General features: G+C 34.9%; 1 protein-coding gene across 1 annotated transcript; it reads left to right on the top strand.

Moving 5' to 3' along the window:
• The first annotated feature begins 18848 nt into the window (after positions 1–18848).
• Positions 18849–22295, top strand: LOC100371261 (uncharacterized). The gene is made up of 4 exons (XM_006816734.3): positions 18849–18956; positions 19423–19546; positions 20411–20596; positions 21322–22295. Exons 1-4 carry the CDS (start codon positions 18924–18926, stop codon positions 21564–21566), a joined length of 588 nt encoding a protein of 195 aa, XP_006816797.1. The 5' UTR covers positions 18849–18923; the 3' UTR covers positions 21567–22295.
• The last annotated feature ends 249 nt before the right edge of the window (positions 22296–22544 follow it).

Genomic DNA, 22544 nt, shown 5'->3' with positions numbered 1-22544 from the left:
ATAAATGCGACTGGAGGACTCGACGAAAAGAGAAACATAGAATTCAGAGATAAGTAGCCCGCATTACAGATTGTGTATCAGGATCAATAATGATATCAGATATTGAATATATCCAGATTGATGAACTCTAAATAATGTGTATAACATGTGGAGCACCTTCCAGTGAACCTCCCACGATTGTTCACACATGTAATTTGCATATACGTACAATATACGTACACTAGATGTGTTTAGTCGGTACAGTGATCATGAGTGGAACTCTTTTTCCAAACTGAATCATCGTTTGTGCTGATGCGCGTACCTTGCTGGCCAAGACAAAATTCTGAATTTCAGTGTACTGTAAAATGACTAATTTTCACTGGGTTTAAATTTAAGCTGATTTACCATTTCAGAGATATTCCGCACTGTTTTATCATTTAGATTATGTTTTCTATGCTAAATTTTACATATTCCCTGGGATTTTATTTAGCGCATTTTCAAGTCAGCGAAATAAGCAAAATTAAAACCCAGTGAATAATTAACTTATTTACAGTAAGGGTTCACTGCATTGTACAAAGCAAATAGACATGTTGTAGCATGTTCTGAACCGTTCAGTGCAAATTACATTTTACCAGAAAAGAAAGTGTTCGACCTCAGTCAGTAAGATATGTGTTTCATGCGCATGCGCATTGAAGTGAATATATTAGTTAAATGTAATGTTGCTTGTATTTGGTATTTATTTGGTGAATTCACGTGTGTGAGAGGTTTGCGTACTGATGATTTATGACGCATTCAAAGAATTACTTCGACCTTGTTTATCTTTCTGTATCAGTGCAATTGTCTATCCTCTTAAGTTAATCGCATAATTCTTGCGATTACCAGTATAGTTACTTATGAATGCAGTTTAGTTAGATTAAAAGACATAAGTATATCCTGTCAAGCAAAAACCTGAAACACTTAAAACAAGATATACACACATATTATTAGTCGAGTGATTTATTTTGTTGTTGAGATAATTGCCGACAGAGTCTAAATGATAATTGATAACTGTGATGATAGAAACAAAAGCATCTGTCCATAGAACAATGATAAATATTTCTCACAGATTGAATTTCCAGAATTTCTGATATAAATGATATTTCAAAAATATATCCAAGGTGATATCGAACAGCTGCTGTTGAGTTTGTGCATATTATTCCTATCAAAGTATCACAACTCAAAATAGTTGTAAAATAAACAACAACAATCAAACAATTGAAATTCAAATTTGAACAATAGGAGGCGCTATAAACCCCACAAAGATTCTTCGAAAAACAGTCCATATACTAATGATTATGCAACACAATTTCTGATTGTAGACCCTCAGAGAAGATTGAATACAACACTTCCGGGATATATTACTTAATGTGACCAGTTTTAAAGTCGAATGCACCATTTTATATTATCAAGCAACTATCAGTTTGGGACATTCAACAACTCCCGGGCTCAAATTCAGGTGCTAAAAGTGACATAACGTGTAATTCTATTGTTTTGTGTCTGATCATTGAATCTGGAAAACATTGCCATTGAATTATCACTAGTATTGACACTAAATAAATGCTTGGTGGTATATTGTCAGTTCCACGCAAACTCAATCGTCGTAATGAGCTACCGCACTAACAGACACGTGACGGAATGTATTATTGGTGTCTGAAAGTCGGGTAAAGTAATAGGCACATACCCACGCTCAAATGGTTAAATGTGATTTATTATTACAATCCAGATGGTGTTATCCACAGTATTTGAATATAACAAATGCATCCTAGTTCGACTGTACATAATATCGTGAAGATGATCACGCTAAATTACCTCGACTTCGTGTAGCTGATCTAGATATAGCCAAAACATAATAATACGCATGCGATGGCATAATGTCAAACGATCTAAAAAGGACAAAATATATTGTAAATAAAGTATAGTCACAGAAACACAATTTCCATTATTGAGTATTTCATTTAAACCAACAAGTTGGCGACGAAACGACTTGACTGTTTTGATTATTTATATTTTGATTCCATGTCTTCTCTCATATGAGAGAGCTCTCCCCCACCCACCAACATATTTGTGCGGTTTTAGGTATATTTCGAGGGTCTACTTAGATGTGACTTTGTTCTGATGTGTTCATTACTTTCCTCACATTAGTAATGGGTTTTGACTGCTTTAGTTTTGAACCAGGTTTAGTAGTGTCATCGCTGGGCTGTGTTGTTCCTTTTGTGTCGTCGAGAATGACAGCCGTTTTTACAGATATGTGTTATATGTCAACAGTAGTTCTTTCTGAAAAGTGCTTTTTGTATGTTTTTTTTTCTCATTTACATACACTTTAACCTACATTTACTTAACACACCTGTACTTGGAGCATCACTTGTCAGCGTCCAGTAGTCAATTTCAAAATAATTTACTAAATCGCTCATATCTAATATAAAGTTTTCTCGAACAATGTTCGATATAGCCTGATTTAGATTAAGTAGAATTTTATGATAATCACATATTTTTTGTCAGTTTTGGAGGTAAAAGACTGACTTCACAGCAGATTTAAAGGACAGATCTTATTGCTAGTATTTACTTTGTTAAACGAAGTAGAAGAAAAAATGAATTCAATGTTACCACTCACTGGTGAATGCACTTCAACTTCACATAACCTGACTGTTTGTCCTGGATAGTGAACACCCACAGCTTGACCCAAAGTTCCAGGAGGGCATGGAAACACAATGGTGTCAAGTAACGCCATTTCTGGGGAAACAGTTACACCGCATTGATCCCTTCCGTCTACAGTAACCCAAGCCCCTTCTATTGCATTATCTGGAAATGACATTATATAAATAAATGCACAGGAAAGTGTACGATATAAAGGATATATAAAATAAGGGCGCGAAACATTGTGATATACAAGTCCAAATTTGAAGTCACGAACATTTTAAAACGTACAATTTACCCCATGCTATTGTTGTTAGTATCCTTTATTAATGGAGCAATTATGTCAATTATTCATTATCAATATAGCTGTGGTGGTATTGATTAGAAATACAGCTAATACGCGCGCATATACCTCGCATAGAAGTGTATGTTGAAACCTCGATGATAAAGATTAAAAATTAATTGTACACATGAAAGACATATCTTTGATGCAATTACCAATTTGCAGTGTCCCTGTTACAAACATTCAACACATTTTTAATGAATTGGTCATTATTGCATGTTTGGGATAATGAGCATGAACTTATTGAAGGTGTTCCCGGAAATTCAAATATCAAAGGCGAGGTAATGCTACTGATGCACTGGTACACAGACTTCATTGTTAAATTCAATAACACTGGGATGCATCTAATCATCGTGATGTACATTAAATATTGAGTCAGTCCACACTTACCACCAGAGTGTACAACAATTTTCGATACAATTGTGTCAATATAAAATGACCAAGCTGCTCCCCAAGAGCTTACAGGTTCTGTACAAGTGGCATAATTGCCATCAGTCACCACCTTTGCTTCCGTATAGCTGGGACTGTGACTCCAATGGAAGAACCCATCAATTTTTCGTGTACCTTTAATTCACAGTGAAAGTATATTACATACAAATGGATGAAGTCAATACATGCCCCAAATGGATTAATTAAATTAATTAAATAATGCAATGTGTCCTATATCAACAACGTATGATTAGTTTGATGATGGAATATTTGAATTGAATTATTTGCCCTAACAATTGTAAACTCGTATCTGGAAACTGAATAACAAAACCACGCTCATGCTAGTGTATGTATATTGTTTCGACGAAATAGTGTACTGTACATGGGTGAGTGGGTTCAAATCAATTTTCATCATGGGAACTGACTAAATTAAATGTTATTTTTTTAAATATTTAAAAAAATGAATGCTGATGCACGAATGCAAATTGTTCCATTTCTATGACATTTCGGAATTGTATAACTCAACAAATAGTTCTCAACATTTTCAGTGTCCCAGTGATCTTATGACATCAAGTTATGATTATAAAAGCACGAAGATTAAAAAATACTCTTATATTCGTATCAAACTTATGTTACAATAATCACAATGCATATTACGGCCAATAGATTTCGAAGAAATAACAAAAAAAATTATAATTATTTCACTAACCTTCATATTGACATACATACGACTTTTTGTTACTACAGTAGTCATCATCCAATTTCCATGTGTACTTTAGAGATTTATATTGCCTAGTGAAAAAGATATGCATATAACTATAGAGAACTATTTTTGTCAAGTGCAAGTGAAAGAGTGAAACAAATATTTGTTAGGTATTATTTATTATTCTGTATTTTTTGCTAGAACATGAAGAATAGAAGTTAGTCATCAACTGGCTTAGTAAACGCGAGCAGCCCTTCTGACCACAGATCTTTATTGCTGCAATATATATTCTGTACTATAGATAAGCTTCCAAATATTGTTTCAGTAAATCAGCAAACAAAATAAATTACCTCACGCTTTTCGTGTGTCACTGACTAGCTGAATCGACATTCACAGTAAGTTTAGTAATACAAAGTGTGAAAAAACAAATACCGGTATACACATTCTATAATTATACAAGGGGCCTTCATATTGGCATACATACGACTTTTCCTTACTGCTGTCGTCATCATCCAATTTCCATGGGTAATTTGAAGATTTATATTGCCTGGAGAAAAAGACAAAAATTATGTATGGTGATTAGGCAACATATAATACTACACGATGTTGACAGCCGTCAAGTGCAAAATGTTTGGTAGATATTATTTAGTACACTATTTTCTTGCTAGAAAATGTAGAAGGAATACTAGTCATCGCTTGGTGTTGATAAACCCGAGTAGCACTTTTTACCACAAATCCTTATTGATGGATTATGCAATATATAACATCAAATGAGCTTCCAATTATTGTATCAGTAAATCACCATACTAAATAAATTGCTGCACGCTTCTCATGTTTGACTATCAAGCTGAACCGACTTTCGTAGTATATTTCATAATGCATAATGTGTATCAACAAACATCGGTATACAATTGCTATAACATACAGCATACACTGGACATTACACGGTACATACTAGCTCGTTACTAGGCTTGAACGAAAACAGTGAGTAAAGCGTAATCAGTAGAGATGACTGAATGACTATTTATTCATTCTCCACTTGAAGTAATAAATACAGAATTATTACTACAACTTTCTCAATCCACTCACTGTATGTCAGCCACGGTTCAGAATGCATGAAAGTATTGTCGACAAAGTGCCATAACATAAATATTTGTGTAGTCTAGGATTATATTATTACTCACCATAATTGAACGCAATTCTGCCCTTCGCCGGTGACATCATCTATGTTGTTATTTGGTTGATTGGCATGCCATAAAGGATACTCCAGGGGTAGTGTAGTGACTTCATCGGTAAAATAGAATTGTCCTTCTTGTTTTATGTCGTTTGCTCCGATCCAGTACCCATCTCCTCTGCACTCTCTCAGTGTGCCGATTTGATTGTCAATATATCGTCGCATCCTGTTATGCACAACCTCGTCTTTAATAACCGCTAGCCTGTCGTAATTATCGTTGCAGAATTGTCTTGCATCGTCCCAATCTTTTCTGTCTTTGTAAAACAAGTGATAGCAGACAGTGGTGGTCGGATCGCATACATCTATCAATCAATCAAAAAACAAATCTTAAAAATAATGATTACAAATCAAGACGCTCTAAACTAAAAATTTTACGATGTACAAAGAAGAATTAATTAGTTTATGATGTCTATGTTTACGACACATCATCTCAAACTCAGCGCTGGCTTCATATCTGCATATATCACATCATAACGGGATACACATACACCGCAACTCAGTACATCTGAACAAATTAACAATTTAATATAATGACATTTAAATTAATACATCAAGACTAAATATATAAATAATATTATTTGTCTGAATTTATCCGCTCGTAAAAATAATAAAATCAAATAAAATGGTTATCACGAGAATACCGCAAAGTATGAACCCAGACAGTACGGGTACTCGACGGGTATATATATAGAAATGTGCGCAAATACCGAAAAACGCTTCCTTGGTGTTCCCTTGTCAAGTGTACAATTGTGACGATCTTTTTAGCTTTCTTTTTAATACGCCATAGAATTGGTTTTCGATATCAGCAAATATACGCTCTTGATTATGGCATTTATATATGTCTACATATTTGCATTTGCACAAGGTGGTGCATATTTTTTTCAGCACTTGAGACACACATACACACACACATACACACACACACACATGCGAATCACCATTGACCCTTAAAGTACGGCGGGAAAGAGCAATTTTAACTCTCTAAAATAAATAAGATATATGGGTACTCACGATCCACGCTTCCCATCTGCAATAAAATTGGAGTAACATGATACAGTAACTACATCATTCATTTAACGTAAAATTTCTTCTACAATGAGTGAACATTCATTACATTTGCTCTACTATGTTAATTTTCATCCCAAACAAGGAAATGTTTGAAATAATGATAATACGTGTATGGCCATTTGGACTGTGTAACAACATATTGTGTAACAACAGTATTTCCACTGGCATAACGTAACATTGTCCACATCTAACTATTGTGGCGATATATGTAACGTGTAATCGAATGTTAGGAATAAGGTAGTTTGCTGCCATTGAAAATGTTAAGGTTTTTACGGAGCAAGAATGATGTGTTTTCAGGAACACACATGCAAAATAATCCCCAAAACGACAATGTTGTAATTTGTTCAATAATATTTCCTGTAAAAAGATTATTCCTTGGCTAACTTACATTAATAATCAAAATTCTCAAATTTGTCGCGGTAGAACTATATCGTTTTTCCGAACCGAACACAATTTTGAAATATGATCGAGTGGTTCTAATTGTAAACTACTAATTAATTTCCGGGGTCATTTTGTGAAAAAAATGTTGGCGATCATATATTTGTTTTCACAATTGTGACTATTACTGTATCTCTTGCTGGACTTCAATGATTTCGAAGTATGTTATTTTTAATGTTAGCGAACTACCTTCAAAAATCATTTGTAACTAGTAAATTTGGAAGACCTGCATTTGAAATTTGTGTGTGATGTGGTAGGGAATAGCATTTCTCAACTGATGTACTTGTAAATACCTTAGGGGCAAGTAACTAATATCTCTATTATAAACTATTATTATACATCTGTCACCGTAACGCCATAAGTTACACCGTGCCGTAATTTTGTGGTATTTTACGGGGTATTTTCATACTACCATATTAGGAAATGTGAATTCCAAATATGGAATGATTACGTGCGTAAGCGTCCTCTAATAATAAAGACAAACATGGTTGCCACCAGAGTTTGACCGGACTCCACACAAAGAAGTTCGCTGACTCTGTTGTAAACATTTTGAATTTCGGCATTTCCATGGTGTATCCTTGAAAGGAAAAGATGTATAATAATAAGGTTATTACGAGAATACCTCAAAGTATGCACTCAGACAATACGCCTCGCATCGACCTCTGCTGCGCGTCGGTCGATATTGCCGCTGTACTGTCTTTGTGCATACTTTGAGGTATTCGTTATTATACTATATATTGGACTTACCTGGACCATATCGTATGCTGCATGGTTCACATACAAGAACAAGGATAACATCAGTCCTTTACAAATGTAAGACATTTTAAAGTTGTTTTCTGTTCAGAGTTTTGTTTAGCTATTGATTGATATGAAAGAAATAAACGTGTTTAGTATCTTGCATTAATGCCGTTCCTACAGGGGAACCTCTGCAGATTGCTTTTGAATTTCAGCTATTCGCTGACGAACTACAACAATAAGCCCCAATAATATAAAACAAAAATACTTACTTGACGTTGTCTGCAAGTGTAGATAACGCTGTTAATCCTACGTATTTAAATAAAATGCATGAATAGGCACAGGAAGTAATTTACTTTGTGTGAATATTGACATTTCTATTGCCTGTCAAATCATGCTTACAATACAAGGAATTGTTATTACAATGACTGTATAAGATTGTAAATTTTGAACAATCATAACATTCTACCAACGATATATTGATAAACAATTATCATTGAAATCACATAATGTGTACTTGATTACACTGCGAAATATTAATATTTTCGAGCTTACAAAATTGATATGATGGTGATGACAATGAATAATAGGAATGAAAAATAAAATTGAAAGCTGTCGAATTTATGAAAGAAATATGACATTGATTGATTTGTTTTGTTTTGATATATGTTGATCAATAGATGTCAATTGCACGTCAGAGAAAGGTGGATCACGGTGCAGTGAATCATCCTGACAGTTAAGGTCATATATCTGAATATAAAATCTTATATAAATATACATATACATAAAACAACGAACATTAATATTCATTTAGACGTATTGAGATATATGATACAATTTCAATACTGATTATGGACAAATATATTTACCCTTCAAACTTGACAAATATGCGTCAATCAAATAGTATGTAATACTGAATCTGTGGAAATATTTTGCATTAGTCTTGTATGTTAAACAGTAAATGTGGTATGATGAATAATTGTGGTGAAATGGTGTGGCAAATAATTACCATATTAAGCACTTTGATCAATGACAAAAATATCAGCTGTTCAAGACAACAGGTAATAAGTAATATTAACAAGTAATATTCAATAATAAATAAATGATGGATGTACATGAAATATTAATGTACATCAATTTGCATATATTCATATATTGAGTTTAACTGTTATCATCCAACTGGTGTCAGTCTCATTAAAAAAAATATTTTTTTATGGTATTATATTACCACCAGAATTATCTTAAATTGTGAAGACTCTCAAATTAAATTATCATAAATTGTGAAGAATCTTAAATTAAATTATCGTAAATTGTGAAGAAAAAGTGGAAGGGCGGGGTCATCGGAAGTAGAATCATAAGGATTAATAATTAAGGCCTATATATGTTCTTTGCAAAGATGCTATAGTAATAAACGCCGAACTCATTGTCTTACCCCTGTTACTGTAATGAGACAAATATTTTTGATGAAGGATGACAAGCATCCATACAAACAGACAGTAAGTGTAATGTTGGAGCTTGATAATTGAAACATGGCAACTAACGGTTCTCGAAAATTAGTTTGAATAAATGTACAACGTCTTTGAATTGAAGGTGTGTCTGATCATATTTGTCTTATGTTTACGGTGTTTTGTTTAGATAAACATAATGTTAAGCGACATTGAATGACACTAGTGAATGTGATTTTTTATTAAGTGTGAGTAAGATATGAGGTTTGAATTTAGCTCCGGTGTAAGCTTTTGAGTTATTACAAATTTTGAATTTGATTGATTATTTGTGATCAAGTAGACTTCAACCCTTTCGTTTGATATGTATAATCTGTGAAATTGGCCCAATCATTATTATTGCCACCACTGAGAAATATATTAGTGGTTTTTTTTCTAAACTGGAAAGGAGCATGTCTAGTCTGTAGCACGGAATCACTCACACCCAACAGGAAGTTGCAGAATTATTATTTGGAGATCATTTTTGAAATAATTTTGCCTTTCACAAAAAACGTGCTCATGTTATGCGTCTATCAAACGATCGTTTAACATCAAAGGGAACTGTCAATCACGTGATTGGGATTACAAACGATAGAGCGCTGGCGTAAACATTATGTTGTGTGTTGATGAATATATGTCACCTCTGGCAGTTGAGGATCAGATAAAGGTGAAGGACGGTGCACTGAATATGCTGCATCAATATGGTGGATGGTGATGGAGAAATAAGAATTAAAACGTAATAGGGCAAATATTCATCATATTATACACTTAAACAAACCATTCCAATTATATTTTTGAGCCCACAAAAATTTATATTATGGCGATAACAACGAATAATATGAAAGAAATATGACAATGATAGATTTTTGTTTGTTTGTTTGTTTGGATATATATTCATCAATTCATCAATATATGTTAGTTGAAGGTCATAGGAAGGTGAATCATGATGTGGTGAAACATCATAACAGTTAAAGTAATACTTATGAATAAAAAATGTATTTACATATAACGTATAGCCTCGTTAATATTTCTTTACACGTATTGAGTTACGAAAAGTATTAACTAATGTTGTAGGGATATACTTGCAAACATCTAACGCATTCTAGGGACATTTAAATCACCATTATGTAATGTAATTAATTAGCAGATAGGAACAGACAATTGCAAATAGTTCGGAGCGAACGCTCTCATGTTTGTTAGCATATTAAACAATCATCATCAACACCAGAGGGAATTGGAAATAACTCTATCTCTTACTTGAATGAATAGCTCAAAACCTTGATTACAATGCGTCGTATAATTGAAAGAATTTAAGTAAAAACTGAAGAAAAAAAAATGTTTTGTATTGTGTTGTTATGCCACTGACAATCATAGCAGGTTTAATGATGGTGTGAATAAAAATCACAGATCTAAAAATGTCATGTGTGCGTGGAAACGTGATGCAGCAAATATTTAACATACTGCGTACTTTGATCAATACCAGGCAATAGCAGCTGTTAAATAATTAACAGTTAAAAGTTATATTTATGAATAAAAAAAAAAGATGGGAATAGAAAATGTATACATTAATATTTTTTGCCCATAATTCCATATTTCACTGATTTGGCATGACATTGTTGATCAGTGTGGGATATAAAGTAAAGTAATTTGATGGGTTATTTGTGAATAAGTGGGCTACAATCATTAGTTTAACAGGTTTATGTCAATTGAAAGAGAGAGGCCAGTGTATTATGTATAAAAGGTTCAGCCATATTCAACAAAAATGCATTGTTTTAGAATGACAATCAGCCCATGTAATTGATTGGGATATATTTGCACAATTTTCAGTGGCAGATATTATCTTATGCTTCAGACGATCGTTCAACAGCAAAGGGAATTGGCAATAACTGTAGAGCAGTTAATAATTCATTTACAAGCCCGCATTAATCACGTGATAACAATGCATCGCATGAAAGAACAATTATAATTGAAAGCCGACAAACTAAAATATGACATTGATTGATTTGTGTTTATGTATGTTGAACAAGAGGTGTCACTTCCGACAGTTGATGGTCACATAGAGTTGACTGGCACAGTGAGTTGGTGATTCCTAAGAGTGCGCCATGAGAAGAGTAACACGAGAATGTGGCAAATATTTATCATATCAAGCACTTTGATAAGCAAAAGCAGCTGTTTAATATTTAGTTAAACAACATTATTTTAGTCATATTTAAGGTTGTGTGTGTTGTAGATATAGACTAATGTAAAACTGTAATATAAATATATTTGTATTTTAGTGTCAATGTAATTTAAAAAGATGTGTTTATGGGACACGTATACCATGTTCTACTTATCAATGATTTTTGTTTTCCACAATAGAATTTTACGCTAAATACCATTCATTTCATATATCACATGATGTTTTTTTGAGAAGGTTAAAAAATGGATAGCTGGATAAAAAATAAAAGAACAGTATTGTCATAACCTTATGTGACTGTACGGACACTTTCATTAGTAAAAACAATAGATTTGCGTGAGTATGCAAATTAGTTATGAATCATCAAAACTTTGCAATTCTTCAATCTATATTATATAAACTGTTTGGGAATATATATGATTCGATAGAGGCGTTTGAACCACAGCTGTCGACAAAAGTCAAGCCTTACTTTGTATGATACAATACAATTGCATTACTGAACCTGAAATAGGTAGTAATAGAGATAACGAACCTGACATGCGCATTGCAAAGCTGCTCAAATATGTCCTGCATCGTCTCAAACTCTTACATGCATGGCGTCAACACCATGGTAACAGATTAAATTTTACTTGGGGACGTTGTGGTACACTGGTGCGATTATAGAGAATTTATTCCAAAAGCGTTTCGAAAATTATAAAGTAGATTTTCTGAAAACCGTCCCTAGATGACATATACCATCTGCTACTTATGAGGATGTTATTTTATGCAATATGTCATTGAAGACACGTAATCAGACTCGGTCACGTGGTTCGTGATGTGGAAGAAAAATATATGAAGTCATGGGGCTTTCCCTGACATAGATTTCATTTTCTATGTAATTTTAAGGATGCAGTTTTAGGAAAAAATCATACAACGACTAAAGATTGTGTGTTATATCGCTGGCAAACATATCCTAGCTGCACCTCCTCGTCAGTATAATGTTAAATCCAGTGACTAAAGAGTGTTCAATGTATGCCGGAAGTCATTCACACTTGATTTTTCAGAATTGCTGTGATAAAGTAGAACCAAGCACCACCAGTTTTTGATCAAGTCAAGAAAGGGTCGTTGTCGTCGTATGATGTAAACATCACGTGTCAAAAACATCATTCGTTATGGTTCTGTGACAACGCTGCAATTCCACGTGCGCTGACCAGTCAGTGGTAAGCGTCTGTTGTTTTCTCGTCCGCCCTCGGGCCTCTTCTAAAAGTCCGCTCCGCACTTTGCATCCGCCCTTTGTGTTTTTCACACCTCTTACATACCTCGTAAGCCTGATGGGAAGTGATGATTTTGCACACAGTGCCATTTTGACTTGATTATATTTGCGAAACGAGTTCATTTGAAACACCATATATTTAGAACGTTGTTCAATGTCATTGTGTGTTTTCTTTTTTTTCTCCAAATATTGTTGGTTACTGTATGATTGCGTTTTGTAAGATTGCACTGACGAAGTAGTCTTTGTGGTGTATTTTGGTTTATGACGCGTCATCTGTTAGTTTGACAATGTATACCATTTTGAACGTTTCACTCCATAAACGCAGGAAATCGCGACAACAACAGGCACACATTCGTTTTAGTGATGTATTTCGTTAATATTTCCCGCGTTTCACTGATAATTATGTTTATCTGAGTGAGTGGACTCGGACGCCATGCAGTGACGATCATCATTGATTCTAGTTTCAGTTGACGACTCGTGCTGGACGTTCCCTCTGGTTGTTTCGTTTTATACTCAACATAAAGTATTTATTTCATGAATAGTTATTAATTTATCACATGAGAAATGCGACTAGTTTGGTGATGACATTTTGCAGGGTTTTTAATGACCTACTTATCAGGTACGTCTAATATCCAATGAATGGTGGAGCTGTAGATCAGAAGTGCTGAAGTTTTTGTGGTTCATTAAAACAAATAACGAAAACTTAACGGGTAGACCATTAGAGACGAATAAACGGCATTGAAAATATTATGTCAAATTAAAGTAAGCATGTGTGCGTGACTCAAATCGACTCCTATGATACCTAATCGCCCAACCTCACGTCACGAAACTCAGGGTGGGGTGATGGAAGAAAAACTGTGTACAATTTTTGTTTTCACTTCATTCATTTTTTATGAACTTCCTGTAAGTTTGTTTTTCTTTGCATGGTGTGAAATATTATTCCTAAGATTTAGTTGTGCAGATTTTTTATTTGGTTGATATAATTGTCTAAATTCGAGAAATCTGGAATTAATTTCTATTTTTCGTAAACTCTAGTACTAAACATGGACAATTTCGTTCTTTATCGTGTTATTGAATCCAGTAAAACATTTCCGTGACATGGCCCTCACAATATTTGTGATGCTCTGATATGGCATAATGACTGTCAATGCCTAACGACATTTAAAATACAGAGACATTATAAGGTTATGTTATATATCAGAAAATAATGCTGCATTGACCAAATCATGTTGTGCTCTATATCAAAACTTACCTGACTGTTACTAGCTCACATGTAATTTTCAGAAGGGGTTAATTTCCTTTATTTACAGAAGAAGTCTGTGCGAATTCTGCAGGTTTAGTTATTCAAGACAGTTGTGTGATGGTGCCGTCACAACAATTAAAACTCAATAGTTATTTTTCTAACACTATGTGAATATATTGTTCTTGCAAATGGGAAACACTTACCCCACAATGTCACAAGAAAAGGTTGTTATTAGCAGAATGATCCCAAAGCCTAGAACACAAACAACTTAATTTGGATTTTGATGTACGACAGCTGTAAAAATAAAAAGCTAAAATCAAACCATGTGGAACTGGATACAATAACATATAGTGTTTAATAATGAAATACCCACGCAGCATCTTCACTTCTTTAGCAGTATATATAATAAAACAATCCCCAGTAAAGTGATTTTAAACATCTATTGGAACACTGATAATTATGTGACAGAAAGTAACTGCAAGCAAGATACAGCAAGATACTGTAAATGTCACTGGAGATAGAGAGAGCCAGCGTGGTACCGTACATATGGCTGGAGGTGTTGAGTGCCGACAAATTACTGTAATTGTCGCTGGAGGTGGCGAGTGCCAACAATATACTGTAAACGTTTCTGGAGTTGGAGAGTACCAGCAAGGTACCATAAATGTCGGTGGAGTTGGCGATAGCCAGCAGGGTACTGTAATTGTTGCTGGAGGTCACAAGTGACAGCAAGATCCCTTAAATGATATGGGAGGTTGTGAGTGCCAGCAATGTAGTGTAAATGTCGCTGGAGGTGGCGAGTACCAGCAAGATACTGTGAATGTTGCTGGAGTTGGAGAATACCAGTAAGATCCCTTAAATGACACGGGATGTGGCAAGTGCAAGCAAGGTACTATAAATGAAAGTGGAAGTGGCGAGTGCCAGCAGTCACCATAAATGTCAGTGGAGGTGGCGAGAGCCAGCAGGGTACTGTAAATGTTGCTGGAGGTCACAAGTGCCAGAAAGATCCCTTAAATGATATGGGAGGTTGTGAGTGCCGGCACAACACTGTAAATATCAGTCGAGGTGGTGAGTGCGAGCAAGGTACCGCAAATGTTGCTGGAGGTCGCAAATGCCAACCAGATTCCTTGAATGACATGGGAGGCGGTGAGTGCTAGCAAGGTACCATAAATGTTGCTCGAAGCTACAAGTCCCAGCTAGGTAATTTAAATGGTATGGAGGTGGCGAGTTCCAGCAGTGTACTGTAATTTCTGTAGAGATGGCGAGTTGTACAAGGTACTGTAAATGTCGGTACAGGTGACGAGTACCAGCAAGCTACTATAAAAGTCACCTTCAACAAAATATTGGAAGCAGTATAAAAATAAATGATATCATTTTCATCTAAAAGATATTCATTTTTTGGGTTTTATTTGTTGCTAATGGCAACAAAATTATGAATATCCAACTATACTATCTCATGAATCCAGGAAACATATCTACACCAGGTTAACAGGTTATACCACATTTTGCTGAAAATAGTTTCAGTGCGTATGAATACAGGAATTTGAGGCGATGATTCTTAGGTTGATGTTATCTCTGAATAATGAGCGAGATGGAAAACAATTATGTGAATATCCAGACAGGGTGAGATATCGAGAAAAACAAAATTAAATTATTTACCCAGCCATATAGCGCATTTAAACAAGATAAACACAAAACAAAAACAAAAAATTGGAATAGGAAATCCAAGCCATCGACACTACTGCCCACAATGCACCGCTCTTGAACATATACATATACAGAAAAGCTGGAACTTATTGCACGCCTCTTTAAACACGATAACACTGGTATTGCTACTTCTGTCCGACATTAGTTTCTGTAATGACGTCGTTGCAATATGCGCTCGTTGATTGGATGGTCAGATTCACCTGTCACTGAAATTTATAAATATTCATAAAAAATGCAGGCAATGCTTTGTTTCGCCGGGAGTACACTATCAGGTTGTTCAGAGCTTACAATATCGTATACACACCTGAAAACATCAACATCAATGCTCAAAATAACATTTCCGATGGCCTATCAAAGCTCAGTGAAACCGACCGTGATGACCTTGATGAACCGATCACGTTCGACGACATGAGCTCTACCGTCAAACTGCTTTCACATGGGCGTATGCCTTGCATTGAATTTTACCAAACGTTTTGGCATATTATTGGAAGAGATCTGTGTGAATTTTGACTGCTGCCTTGAACGAAAATGCACTCTCTCTATCTTGTACAAAAGCAGTTGCCACTATCTTTCCTGAAAAAGGTGATGTAACCAATCTAAAAAAACTGGCGAGTCTGTTATGCAGTGATTATAACATTTTAACTGAAAGGCCAAACTTGTAGCATTACCAACAGGCATATCCATAACAACATTAATCTCCTACGTGCCAGCATTGGATATGCCATCTTAGCTAATACTTCTATGGCCATTGCTGCCCTGGACCAAGAAATGGCATTTGATAGAATAAATCATAGCTATCCCTTTAACACACTTTATCCATTTTGTTTTGGTGACCGTTTCATTTCCTACACTCGCCTGATTTACGCCCTTGCCTTACCCTCACTGCACCTGTCACAGTGGCGAGGGGTATTCGACAAGGCTCTACAATTTCCACTGCCCTTTACACTATAGGCATTAAACCACTACTCCAGAAAATCAGGAATTATAACAAAATTGAAGGGTTAGTCATACCATACTGCAATAAACAGAATTGTAAAATTACTGCTTATGCTGATGACGTAATTTTTTTTTATAACCCGTAAACAGGATTTCAGTTCACTTGGTCACAGGATACAAGTTTATGAGCGAGCATCAAACTCTAAAATAAATCTTCCAAATTCCGAAGGGTTATGGGCTAGTAGCTGGCACAACATTACTGACTCTCCTCTTAATATCAAATGGAACAGCGTAGGTTTGAAAGTGTTTGGAGTTGATTTTGAGAAAGTCAAACTTATACTGACCAGAACTTGGCCGAACTTGTGTCAAAGGTGAACAAGAAAGTGAATTTCTGAAATCATTTTGTTTATAGAATATCCTACAGAGAGAGCACTATTGTCAGCGATAACCTGATTTCTTCACAGCTAAGGTGTCGTAGTTCTGAAGGTGCAGAGAGTGTTGCTTGAATTATTTTGGCAAGGCCGATATTGGAGGTTCTGCTGAAAACTCTTGGGCAAAATGTCACAAACCTCCCAACGTACACTATGCAATTTTCAAACAAAGTATTTAAGGCAATACTTAAAACGGATTATGAATTAACAATGCATGGAAAGTGGAGAATGCTGTGTGACGTACACAATAATGCGCTCAGCATTCTTCTATAAGTATGTCAAGTGTTAGAAGTTTCAGTCCCCGGGCACGAAAGCTTTACGATGAATAGCAACTTGCTGGATTTTGATAAAATATCGGCTTACTTGTCTTGGCAAATATTGCAATTTTTCGTACTAACGTACAGAAAGCCACAACCAAGTTCACAACACGCACAGAAGCAAAGGATTTCTTCTTCTAGGTGTGTTATCTGCAAATATACCCGCATTTCAGTTTTATGTAACTTGTTCTGCGTTTTAAATGTTTAAATTTTTTTTGGAATTTGGCAGGGGGGTAGGTGCGAACTGGTTTCACCGGGATGCCTACGGGGTTCAAAGGTGTTTTATACTGTTAAGTGATCGTCTTTTATTTGATTTTACCCGTAAACCAAAAAGCACAATACAATATCATTACTATGGCAAGTCAAAAGAAAAAGAAATTATGTGCACAAGTAAAAAAAAAAAAAAAACAACTGGGTTCAAACAATGAAATATTTTTATTTTTTTCTGCCAGTTATTTTTCTTTCATGTCCCATTTCATATTTCGCGTACTATGTTGATCGATGGTAATATATCATTCAACCACGAAACGTAATTAGTTTTGTCTTCACAATAATTATTACATGATTCTTTAAGTGTATGAATTGTCTGTCTAGTAGGAGCATTTCGTTTTCTATGTGTTGTGCTGTAGATAGTGGAAAGTTGTTCAAATTGTCTGTGAACTTTGACAGCATACACACGAGTTACGGATAGTCTCATGCCCATTATAAAATTACATTCATTACTTTCAGCTCTCGGATGATGCAGATTCGAGGATTACGTACTTGGTACCTAACAATTTCTGTTTTTTTTAAAATAGTTTCCCCTTTTCGAAAACAACACTGTATTCATATCCATGCGGTACGGGCATTGAATGATGTGATACATTATCGCAGATAATCTGCTGCAATGACATCATAAAATCCACTGGTATCGATAATACGGATAAGAGCTAGTCTCCCCTACCCTCAATCTATACATTACCAAAGTATGTATTGCACAGTAAAAAGAATAACATAACTATATTGCCCATCATTCTGGTTAATTGCACATCTCATCGGTAATTCATAATATTATGCCCGTTTCACTCTGTGGCATGACTCATTCAAAAAAGTATCATAATATTTACAACCAGGACAGATATTTGACTCAACAAAAAAATAAAATCTGCCACAGTATCCGTGGTTGTAATAGAATTGGGCGACTATAATAGTATAATAATGGTCACTACGTATAATCCCAGCCCCCAGTATAGATTTTCTATTGTATCGTGCACCATTTTTCCCACCTATTCAGTCATATTTTGAGACATTTTTAGAAGTTTAAACACTACCTGTTTTGTTAGATGCAAAAACAAGATTTGCTTTAATGTAAAGAAAGCCGGTTTTGTATCATTGATTACTGTTTGGTGATCCCAATGGCATTGAGTAAACTACAACACACATTGTCAATAAACGAAAACTGAGCCCCGAGGGGGTATTTAAGGTTGCTATGAAAGCATAAACATAAGTTTGTAATAAACACTGAACCATTTATTGAGTAAGAGCAGGTGTTCGGTTATCACTGAATAGAACTAGATAATATATGAACTAAATAACAAAATGGAAATGAAAAGGTAAGTAAAGTTGATCACAATGACATTTACAACGCATATGGTGAGCAAACGTAAAGCTGGGCCCTGGGCGGTAATTATGATAATTTGATGACAAGCATGAATTCGTAATGATCACCAAACACTCACATTGAATTAGTCCATTCGATATACAGGTGTTCGGCGTATGCGCTAAATAGAACGAGCTAAAACATGAACAGAGTTGTGCCGGCTGGTGAAGAGAAGGTAAGAAATTTTTAATTGTTGAGCTTGAACACTGCAATTAGATATAAACGTTTGTCCGGAAAATGACGCCAGCACTAAACTGATACGCTTAAATAAAAAATAAGTCAGATTACCCTCTCTCTTTGGCAGTGATGCCCACTTTTCAGAAACATTTCAACTCGCATTTTTATCCCATATAGGCATATCAAAGCGCGGTGGTCGTCGCGCAGCGAGTGTTCGAATTTCATGTGAATAAACAATGTATTTTACACGCGTTGTATACGTCGCTATGAGTCCCATTTCGAACAGGGCGCGGCACAACGACCACTGCCCTTTAAGTTAAATTGTAAAATATGATTACTTAGAACGATCCAAACAAGAACCAATTCATCGTGGCTATATCGGTCCACATTTGTATTGCACATTATTACTGTTCTTTTAACGTCGTACGAATAATGTTTGTTCAATATGCTGATGTCCTTTTCAGGGTGGAGTTTTCGAAACTGTTAAACAATACCGTAAGCTGGCTGGCACTCTTACTCTAACAGCGGCCTTGATAACGACAGCTGCGGCAACTGGGGTTGTGGCTGGTTCGTTACAAGCGACTACAGGTAGGTGAGATCAAAGAGTAGCAATAAGACTTTTGATAGCTCAGGTTCAATTATGCATGCTGCCGTTTGTTTATTCACTTTGAATACTCGGTATGGATTTACTGTTTTTTTTTTAAAAACCTGACAAATTGCCTTAGTTAGATGTTATAATATTACTTTAAAAATAGATATCGTTGCAGTTAGGTGTTTCATTCCATACATGGTAATTTATTCGTAATAGTTCAGGACATTATGTTTACCATGTCTCCATTAATTATTAGTTTACTTGTTCTCGGTAGGCAATATACAAACTATTTCTCGTGTAATTTAATTAACACTACTTAGTTGTCTGCACATTTGATTCATAGATAATTGTTTCTTTTATTAACTAACCGTCTGTGTTTAGTTCCAACTTTAATAAAAGGAGGATAAGACATTTTGATATTTGAATGTTTGAATATTATACATGTTGATTTATTCCGCATTCATTAACCCAAGATTGCGTTATTCTGCTGTTTGTCTTTGTTTAGCGACCCCTGCAAATATAAGTGGTCTGAGAAAAGGCGGCAAAAATCACAAATTCATATATTATTACAATATTTATTTTCCATTCAAACAGACCTCTATGCTGAATCATATTATATTTTATGTTAAATAATTTGTATCGTGGTAGATAATAGCAAATGACCTTCTCTTTAATGACTTCTTTATTTTGCACGTGAAACTGAAGTTTCAAATGAAGTTTAATAACTAATCAGTATTATTTTATTTCTAATGAAATAATTTACTGTTTTCATCACATTTTAAACATTTCACTCACTAAACATGTATGTTTGTGTCACAAAATACGACAGTTAGCTGATTGATTATACTGTTTTATTTAAGGTGATGTAAACATTACAACTGTTTTTCCGTCTGTGAATATCAGTGGCCAATCCTCCATTGATAAACTACTTACACGGTTGAAACTAACCACATCAACATACAGTGTTACAAGTGATGCCACCACACGTGCAGATCATTCCACTGCTGTTGCACACCAAATGCAACCGACGACCTTACCACAGAACCGTAAGTGTATTATTTAGAGACACTGTGTCGCATAATGTTCGATGAAGTAGTTACTAATGTAACACGATGTAGACTGAACATCTGATAGCAAATCGTTATTGCAAACATTACTTCACGGAAATTGAATTAAACTTGTCGAAAGTGCAAATTCTTGATTTGAGAATCAGTGAAGAATTGTTTACAAATTTTGTGAAAAATGATGAAAGATGTGTTATTCAAAAGCTTGAATCGAACCATAGCAGGAATAACTATTCAACGTAGGAAGTTAACAAATTCCGCTGAATGAAAATGCAAAAATTTAAATATTAAAATCAATGTATTGATGTTTTGGCATTCAATGACACAAAAACAAAGGAATGCATGTGTAGATTTGCAGCGAGAACGGGTGTTTAGCCCTAAACGTGTTCTTGGTTTTGTAGTGGTGTATTGTACTTGCCCTGTGTTTATAATTATAATACGCAATGACGTGGAGATATACCAGTCTTTTGGCAGAAAGTACCATCACATCGACACTATTATATCATCTACTACTTACACAACACAAAATCTTATTATACCTTTTCTGGCATAAAAGTGTGACATTGAATCACGCGTGACCAGGTCGCTAAAGAGCAAGATACCACTGTCATCCTATTTTATAATAATTCACATTCAGTTATGTAGATTATACATAAGCTATTATGTGTGGGGAAATGTCTATATTAATCTTATCTTATTTTTGTCAGCTTGCTTCATAAGTGAAAACACTGCACGGCCGGAAATGATTGGAGTTGCAGAAGATATTTTGTTTGGCAATTTGAATGTAGTAGCCGATGTCGATGCGTGTTGTCAATCCTGTGTTAATTACCCTGGATGTGTTGGTTGGACCTTCCATAAAGCCGACAATCAGATTGGAGAGTGTTGGTTAAAAGATGACATCCCACCTGCAGTAGACGCCGGTTGTTGTGATTCTGGATACGTTATCATATAAATATGAAACACACACAAACATATTGAGTGACAATGCAACTGACGAATTGGCAAACCGACAAACACCCATGATATAAAAAGTGTGTGAATATTTCAAACAAATTGGAATTGATTTTTAGCACTATTCTTTTATATAATTGATGCACGCATTAAACAATTTGCTTAAACGATATTAACCCGTGTATCTAACATGTTTCATATGGCACAGTCAATTAGATATGTTTGATATTCTACCCAGATATCAAATAACTGTTGTTAATCTGTTAGGTTGATTCAAGACGTTAGCATCGAAGATGCAATTGCTGATTCTTTGCTTTTCATAATCGTTTGGAAAATTGTTATAACTTATTGGCAAAATGTATTCCAAGAATGGCGTTCAAATAAGAAAATATAGAACAAGATAACAGTTTTGATTAAACGGATACATGGGATGAAAAGGATTTACAGTTCGTGATTCATATGATATCAGATTTATATAACTCCTGTGATAAGCTCTTCGATTAATGTCCCGGAACTACTGAAATCTTCCAGGAAAACCCATAGTACATGGTCACTCTATTTTTTTAGTACAGAAATGCTAATGTTATACATTTAAATCAATTCTGCACACAAATTCCCAAGACATGGAAATATGTAACCATGCCACATTCTATATACATAACACATGTACAATAGCACATGTGATTGCATGTTTTTCTAATATAATAAAGATTATAATCAATAAAACAAAGTTATTAGAACAGCAAGAGTTATATATATATATATATGGCGGGTTTACATTCCTGATAGCTAATCTATATATATATATATATATATATAAAGTTCACTTTACTTTACTCATGTAGTCGTGTCTTAATTTCTCTGTCCACGTATGTAAATCTGCTCTACAGACTCATCGTTTAGTATCGAGCACTCTCACCTGGAATAATCGACTACCTTCCTAAGTACGCTCCTTGAGCACGATTATCCGACATGGAGG

The sequence above is a fragment of the Saccoglossus kowalevskii genome, chromosome 20 (genome assembly GCF_978046115.1).
Source record: "Saccoglossus kowalevskii chromosome 20, keSacKowa6.1, whole genome shotgun sequence".
NCBI classification, from domain to species: Eukaryota; Metazoa; Hemichordata; class Enteropneusta; family Harrimaniidae; genus Saccoglossus; species Saccoglossus kowalevskii.
Note: the sequence above shows the minus strand (reverse complement) of the source record. Positions and strands in the feature narration are given on the sequence as shown.

Excerpts from the sequence above, each read along its gene's own strand:
- LOC100371261 (XM_006816734.3), top strand. The coding sequence starts at position 18,924 with ATGAACAGAGTTGTGCCGGCTGGTGAAGAGAAG. Across the intron at positions 18,957-19,422 it reads TGCCGGCTGGTGAAGAGAAG|GGTGGAGTTTTCGAAACTGT; the intron begins GTAAGAAATTTT and ends TGTCCTTTTCAG. Across the intron at positions 19,547-20,410 it reads TTCGTTACAAGCGACTACAG|GTGATGTAAACATTACAACT; the intron begins GTAGGTGAGATC and ends GTTTTATTTAAG.